The 8,435-nt window shown below is 39.3% G+C and overlaps 1 protein-coding gene across 1 annotated transcript in view; it reads left to right on the top strand.

The window, feature by feature from the left end:
* Nucleotides 1–304: 304 nt before the first annotated feature.
* The window catches only part of LOC103776913 (guanine nucleotide-binding protein subunit alpha-14-like), a gene marked incomplete at its 3' end in the record, with an annotated part of 47,126 nt that continues 38,995 nt past the window's right edge, over nt 305–8,435 (top strand). The window contains 2 exon segments of the mRNA XM_008944443.1: nt 305–407; nt 7,877–8,061. Of these exon segments, the coding sequence (XP_008942691.1) occupies nt 305–407; nt 7,877–8,061 (288 nt within the window).

Raw genomic sequence — 8,435 nt, forward strand, 5'->3', positions numbered from 1 at the left:
CCTTACCCCCACCTAACCCCCCTTCCCCTTCACGTAACAGGCATTGTACCTCAGCAAAGTTGCTGACACCAAACTGTGAGGAGTGGTTGATAAACAACAGAGGGTTGTGCTGCCGTCCAGATGCCCAGGACCTCAGCACTTTGGAGAAATGGCCCAAAAGGAACCTCATGCAATTAAACAAAGGGAAGCGTGAAGTCTTTCACCTGTGGAGGAACAACATCAGGCACCAATTACCGTGTGGTTACTGGATGGAAAGCACCTGTGCAGAAAGGACCTGGGTGTCCTGGCAAACACCAAGTTGAACATGAGCCAGCAGTGCACCATTGCAGCAACAAAGGCTAACTGTACCTGGGCTGCATCAGGAGGACTGCTGCTAGGAGGTGATCCCTCCTCTCTCCACAGTGCTGGTGAGTTCACACCTGGAGTGCTTTGTCCTGTCCTGGGCTCCCCAGAGTGAGAGGTGAAGAATTGCAAAATCATCAAGGAAAGTTGTCCCTGAAAAGTTCTTCTCTTTCCTGTTTAAAGCCTGTCCAAGGTGCTAGTTGCATAGGATACACATGCCACGTGGGCATGCACACAAATCTATGGTGTCCTTTTCAATTTTTATTTTTAAAATGCCTTTTTTACCAATATTTTCAACAGTAGCAGACACTTCTATTTTTTTTTTGGGTGGGGGGGGCGGGGGGTGGTGGCAGCTTTTGCATGTTAAGCATGAGAACAGTTTTAAACAGCCCCATATCCCATGTGCAAAACTTGAATGATTTGATCAGAGATTGTTTTGGTTCCAGTGCTGATTTTGCTCTGATGCTTTCCTTCAGGGTGTTTGGAATGACTTAGAATAATGGAATGAAGCCTAAACTGATCCTCTGTTTTTATAAAACAAAAGACCAGAATGAGATATGGAACTTTTGCTTTATATAATTGTTCCTTGCTAAAAAGTCATGTATTTAAGTTTTTTTTTTTACCCCCTAAGAATCCTACAATTAAATGCCTTACTTGCAGATATATTGTCACTTCTATCTTTATTCTTAGTAGCAGAAACAACATTGAAATAATGAGTTATATGAGTGTAAGGTAAGTGGTGCTTTAGCACAAGAAGCCATTCAGCTGTATGTGTAACACTAGTCCTTATGGACTTATAAGTAATTTTTTTTTAAGGTTTGGTTGTTTTGTTTTTTTTCCTACAGAGCTTTTGGTAAAGATTACTAAATACGTTTGGATCCTCTTTCTCTGTTAATTTAACTTCAGGCATTGCAAACCTCTTAATCGTGTTCCCTGTCATCAGCAAGGGAAAAGCCAGCAGAATGTGCTTTTAACATGTGGGATTTTAAAATGAATGAGAGCTGTTTCCCTGGTAACAGATGTGGAAGATGGTTCCTACAGAATATGAATGGAGCATCTGAAATAGCTGCTTAGTTTTGGGGGGTTGTTTTTTTTGGTTGTCCCCTGTCCCATCCTACCTGCCTCTCACCAAACTTGGGGTTTTGTATATTTCTGGAGGTTTGTTTTGTACTGTTGGTTAGTAAAAAGGAAAAGATAATGTTTCAGAGTGCTGCCTGGCACAGATGTCAGGAATGCTCACTGGTAAATGAACAAGAAAAGTGGATAAATTTTCTTTTTGGGGGTTCCACTCCTATTGGAAAAAAAGAACTAACTGTGGATGAGTTGTCAAGGTGAAGTCTACTTTGGCTTTTCCCCAGATCGTTAAAAACCGTGTCTCGTCCCTGACTTATAGTAGTAGAAAAGGTTGCGGCTTTGTTTTCATGTATCTATGTGCACTACATTGTGAAGATAATTTCAGCATTTAATATGATATCTCCATGAAAGTAGTTGAGAGAATGGGCAGAGTAATACTCCAAGATTGCTGAATGACTCTACATGTTTTCCTTTCTGATAAGCCTCAAAATTTCCCTTTCTCCTTCTTCATGTCTCCTTGAAATCAATAGAATCATTCGTTCTGTAGGATTTTTCTGCCTTTGTTGTTTTAAAAACATGTTTTTGTTGCTCCTGCCTTATAAATTTTCAGTAAGTCAGGCTTGTTGAGTGTCATTTCTCTTATGACTATGTTTGTGCACTAGCACCATTTAGTTCTGTACATCAAACTGTTAATCCTGCTGTTACAGGAAGATGCTTCCTTCTGTCAGTTGAACAAGCCTAACAACTGCAATACAAAATATTGCAGATCCTGTTTAAATGTAGTTTAGTTTTTAATACAAGTAGCAAATTTCCTAATTTAATTACTATGCGTCGGTATCTTTATTCTCATAATTATTTCTGCCCATGAAAAAAAGCAGCTGTTTTACTGTGAAGAGAGTCAGAAATGTGGCCTGTCATAGTGGCCTGAGAGCAGAGGGTTAAGGTTACTGAGTTTTGCAGAGCTGATACATCAAATATAGGTATAAGCATGATTTTCTCATTGAGCCCTTTCCAATGGCCACTCACAACTGGAGGAGAGGTTTAATACTAGACTCTGGTCTAAAGATGGCTTTGAACTTTACTTTTATTGCTGTGTATTACCCACTTTTTTGTTTTACGTGTGGCATTTTGACTTCCTCATGCTTATCATGATTGACAACAGAGACAATTGGGAAGGTAATTCAGACCTCTCTTCCTTTGGCTGGAACTGGGGGGGCTTGCTCATGCAGCTGTCCAGTGACTTAGCCCTTAACTGCACCAGAGCTGTTGAGTGAGAGACAGCTGCCAGCATAACAGTGAAACCTGTCAACATGAAGCAAGAGATGAAATATATTTGTTTATTAACTGAGTTAACATCTATTCAGGTATGGCAAGAGGAAAAAAGTGAGTACATGTGCTGGTCTGTACTGTAGATGGAGTTGCCATTACCACTTGAGAACTGACAGTGGTGAAGAACAACCCAGATGTCAGTCACTTGAACTGGCTGACATGTGGATCCAGGATTTACAGCAGGCTTTATTACATCTGCCAAAACTGATCTTTTGTTGTTCTTAATGGTGGTAGGGTTAGCAAAACTAGTTAGTTAGCTTTGCTTTATCCTTAGAATGACAGTCTTCTGGTTTTATTGTGGCTATATTCACAATCTGCTCATCGATGTAATTAAGTTGCACACAAAAATTCATTAGGAGAATGAGAGCATAGAGTTTGTGTTGTTTGGAGCTGGGGGAGGCACATACTTGGTTGGATGGTTAGTTGGCTAATTTGTTTGAATAACTTGTTTCCTCCTTAAAGAATTGAGATATTAGATGTGGAAAATAAATCTGACAGACAAAGGAGGAGTTAAAGACAAAAGAGACAATAGCCAAAACAGATATGATGTTTCATTGCTTGAATTAACGGGCAAAATTCAAATATTTATTTTAATTGAGAAAATGGAGTTTACTAGGTAAGATGTATGTGGCAGTAATTAGTTGGAAGCAGAGAAAAAAAAAAAAAGAATCTTTGAGGTGACTGGAAGGAGAAGAAATGCATGACAGTAACTAATGTGTTTACATCTCACCTTTTGAGACTATTCTGTCTCTATCCTAGTCAGTCATAGACATGTATTCTATATTTTGGCAGTAATGATTCAACAGATCACTTCTTGAAGAAAAATGCATTCAGTGTATTCTGGGCAAGTGCTTACCACAGATACCACTGAGGAGTAAAATACACTTTGCCTGAGTTTTCTGGTGGGAGTTTGGTTTTGTTTTGTTTTATACAACGTTTTTACACTTGCATGTAATACAGAATTCCAACACCTTGGACATATATACCCGCCACCCATTCTGTAATGCTTCTAGAGCGCAGGGCATTAAGATGTGATTATATACCTCTACGATTTGTAATACATCAGTACATTATTGTTCTATTATCTAAATTTTCTGCACTACCTGCTTTTTATTACACTATTACCATTTTTATTATTAATAGTGTAAACTTTCTACTTCAATTTTTTAAGACCCATCACCTAATGTCTTAAAACGCAAGTTCAAATTTATTTGTCTCCTTTTGCTTTCCAAGTATTTTAATTGAAAAGATAATCCAAGTCTTATTGTGTATGTTGTTCCACTCTGAAATGCAGTTATCTTTAGCTTAACATCTCACAAGTATGTGTATTGGCGCAACTGTTCCCTTTTCAGACTGCTTTTGAAAGCCCTGACACTTTTTAACATGCTTTAAAATGATGCTCTATCAAGAAGTGCTTCTAAAGCCTTTTTTTCCATTTTAAACTAGTGAGCCCTGAAGATTTTTTAGATGTCTTACAGAATTGGAAAAACAAAGAGCAGGTATTGTTGGATTTGCACAGGAGCCCTGTGTTCTGGGTTTATGACAAGGGGCACAGCGAGGCACCTGTGGATCTGCTGGAAGGAAGAATGCAGAAGGAATACTGTGAATTCTACTTAAGGTCAGGGTAGGGAGCACAAAGCTTTTAAATGATCTTGTGTTCAGGATTATGAGGGGTCAAGGGGTAAAGCAGGATGGCTTTACCCGTGTATTTAATACCACTTTATAAATCACTTGAATAGGCAATTTTTGTTTGCTGTAGGTTGGTGTAAGTTAGATCAAATCAGATAAAGAAATTTATGGTAAATATTTTATTGTTAAAAATCCGATTTTTCTGCATGGAAGAACTCTAGCTTGGATTACAGATGATGATCTCTTCAAAGCTGGCTCCATCTGCCTTTGGTGTTTGTGGAGCTTGGAAGAAAGCAGCTTTCTTTAAAAGCCAAAATTAGATTTTTTTAAACTTAATTTCACAGCATTGTTATATATCCCTGACAGTAAAATTAACAGTTGCACAATGGTTTTTCTTCAACTCAAACATTAGCAGAGGGCACTGCCGTAATGTGATAGGACTGTTTATTCTGAATTGCATAAAAAATCAGCCCAGCAATTCAACATGGATTAATCAGAATGTTTTCCTCTGACATATAAGGGTTCCACTGGCAGTCAAAAAAGTCAGTGGTGGGGTTTTGGTTTGTTTTGAAATGAATTGTATTTATGTTAACTTCTTAGAACTGACAAGCCAGGACTGCCTTCCTGAGAGCTGTGATATATAGTGTAACATCAGCATTTTACATTATTCCTGGAGGAATTTGTTTCACATGTATTCCAGCATATCTCTATGTTCCATCTCTCTCAAATAAACCGATGCAATGCCAAAATTAATGAAATCCCAAACAGTTGTTGAAAGAACAGCTCATCTTTTTACAGACAAAAATATTAAATGTTTCTTATTGCTCGATTGAAAAGTTGCTTTGCTCATGTTCTGATGAGTGCTGTAGGTACTCAGTATTTTCCTGCTTTGTTATATATGAACATATCATGTTAAGAGGAGCTCTTTCTTCTTTGTACTGATATATTTTCGACACCTAGTGGTACTAATTGTAAATTACTGAGAGCTTGTTAATAGGAAAATTTTCTTACTGGGACTGAATTCTTAGTGAAGCAGATCCTATATCTCAGCCAGAATGGAGTTAATCGATAATATTCTGAAAAATTACAGTGCAGATTTTGAGAAGAAAGTGTAACAGGTATATTTTTGCTTCTGTACCATCCTCCAGTTGGGGAAGAACAAGAAAAGGCTATCCATGGCCGCCTCATGTGAAAGTTCTGTGGAACAGGAATGAATTTGTTCAGTCAAATCGCACTGGTGCTGCATAACAGGAAATAATAGAGGGAAAGAAAAGTATGGTAGAAAGGGGGTCAGCAGTTACAAGAAAAAAATTCTGCTCAGCATTAGTCAAGTTTTTAAGGATGACTGAAATTTGCAAAATGGTGTCATGAGAGTAGGCAGTGAAATGACAGGTAAAGTAAATTGTAGATTGGTGTGAAGTATTTTTCATAGAGAACAACTATATGGCACATGAATTCTCTCTCTTTTTTAATTTCTTGCAGAACAGATAATACAATGACCCCATTTCATAGATCTAAATTTTGGCAGCACCTTAATATTTGAAGTTTCAATACTCTAGCTATGTCTTAGAGGTAAACAGAGCTGAAAAAGCTTCTACATGGGTCAAAGGGCCTGGATCAAGCTATAGAGTATCCTCCACCTGATAACTGAATTGACCTGGTTAGGACTCTTCAACCTAGCAAAAGTACAGCTGAAGGTTAATATGTGTGGTGCGTTGACCTTGGCTGACCTCCAGGTGCCCATCAACCTGCTGTCTCACTCCCCCTTCTCAGCAGGTCAGATGAGAAAATGTGATGAAAAAGTTCATGAGGTAAGATAAGGACAGGGAGATCACTTATCCATTATCACCACAGGCAAAACAGACTCAGCTTAGGGAAATTAATGTAATTTATTGTCAATTATATAACAAAAGAGTGGTAAGAAATAAGAAAAAATCTTTACATGTCTTCCCTCCACCTCTCCCTTCTTCCTAGGCTCAACTTCAGTCCTGACTCTTCTACCTCCTTCTCCTGAGCAGCACACAGGGACAAGGAATGGGGGCTGTGGTCAGATTGGAATACTTTGTGTCTGCTTCTCCCCGCTCCTTGTGCTTTTCCCCTACTCCACCTTGGGGTACCTCTCAGAGGACAGTCATTCACAAACTTCTCTAACATCAATCCTTTCCATGGGCCAAAGTTCTTCAAAAACTGCTCCAACTGGGCCCCTTCCAAGATGTGTAGTCCTTCACAAAGAGACTGCTGCAGCATGGGTCCTCCGTGGGCCACGGGTCCTGTCAGGAGCCTGCTTGTGCATGGTCTCTCCGCAGGCTGAAGCTTCGGTCAGGGCATGTCCACCTGCTGTGGCATGGGGTCCTCCATGGGCTGTGGTGGGGCAGCCTAACTCACCATGGTATTTTCCAAAGGCCGCCCTTTTCCACAGGCTGCCGGGGAATCTCTGCTCTGACAGCGAGAGCAGAGGTGCCTAGAGCACCTGCTCCCCTCCTTCTTCACTGACCTTTGTTTCTGCAGGGCTGTTTCTCTCACATCCTCTCACTCCTTTCTCACAGGTTTGGTGCACAGCTTTTCTTACACTTTCCTAAGGAGGCTCTCGTGGAGGCAGCCCTGCGCTGTGGATGGGCTCAGCTCTGGCTGGCAGCGGGGTCCCTCGTGGAGCTGCCGAAACAGACCGTGTCTGATGTGGGGCACATCTGTGCCATCTTTTCACAGAAGCTGTCCCTGCATCCCCCCAATTACCAAAACCTTGGCATGAAAACCCAATGCAAATTGTGCAGGGGTATAAAATCAAGAGTGTGTGAAGATTTATTGAATACAAGAGAACAGAAAAGAAAGAGATTTATTGAATACAAGAAATGGAAAAGGACCTTTTTTAAAAAAACCTTTAAAAGAATTTTTAATAAAATCAATAATTCCCAGAGTAGATGACAGTAATTTATGCATTTTTGTAATTTCTGTTAGCGTGTTTTCAATCAGTCTTTATATAAGAATCCATAGAAATATGAAACGAAGTAATGTGGCCTAATGATAAAATTCTTCCTCAATTTCAGGATCAGTGTAGAGTTTGTTGTTAAGGTGTACATAAAGTTTGCGCAAAGTTCTCAGTGTTGAGAAATTTGATTCTTACACACACAAAATTTCTTTCTTTTGTACTGATGTACCTTGCTTGTTTTGTAGTGACTTCTATCTGCTTAAACATTGTAGGATGTATTATGATAAGATCTTATATATCTCATAAGATCTTATCTAAATGATACTTTATATATATAGATAGATATGTTTAAAATAAATAAATAAATACATCCCTTCCAAACCCAGAAAAGAAAATAATTTAACTAAAACAATATGGATTATGGAGAATGGAAAATTCAGAAATGATACTACAGTTAATGGTGACTCCTGTGCATGCTCAGATAAGGTGCACATTATTGTGTATGTATCTACAAATATTCTCAGCTGCCAGGATTTGCAAAAAAATTTCTCTCTCTCCTCTTTCCCCCTCCCCCAGGCACAGGAGAAAGTGGCAAGAGTACTTTCATTAATCAAATGAGGATTATTCATGGATCAGGTTGCACAGAAGAAGACAGGAAAGACTTCACAAAACTGGTTTACCAAAACATATTTACAGCCATGCAAGTGATGGTCAGAGCCATGGATGCTCTCAAGATACAGTACACATCCAAAGAGAATAAGGTAAGCCAGTACGAAGAAAATTCTAGTTTCAGTCAAGGAAATTTCAGATTGTAACAAATTATTTGAGTCATAACCTTCTACAGGCAGATCCTTAAAAATCCATATTTCTTGCGAGGAGTTTGGTGACCCACCATCTGATTCTGCAGAATAATGGGGACTTCTTAGAGGAAGGGAGGAGAGAGGGAGCAAGAATGGGATGGAGCTGGCTAGGAAGGGAGAATTTTCAAAGTTGCTAGCTGGTAATTAGTACCAAAAATTTGGGGTTTTTTTGAATCTAAGTTGGAGGGTTAGTCTGTGCATGACAGGAACATGCAGACAGAACCTGGTTTGTCAACAGAGCTCCAGAACTAGGAATTTTGGGTCTATTGTAGGGA

Source organism: Merops nubicus, unplaced genomic scaffold (genome assembly GCF_000691845.1).
Source record: "Merops nubicus isolate BGI_N331 unplaced genomic scaffold, ASM69184v1 scaffold22337, whole genome shotgun sequence".
In the NCBI taxonomy this organism is placed as follows: domain Eukaryota; kingdom Metazoa; phylum Chordata; class Aves; order Coraciiformes; family Meropidae; genus Merops; species Merops nubicus.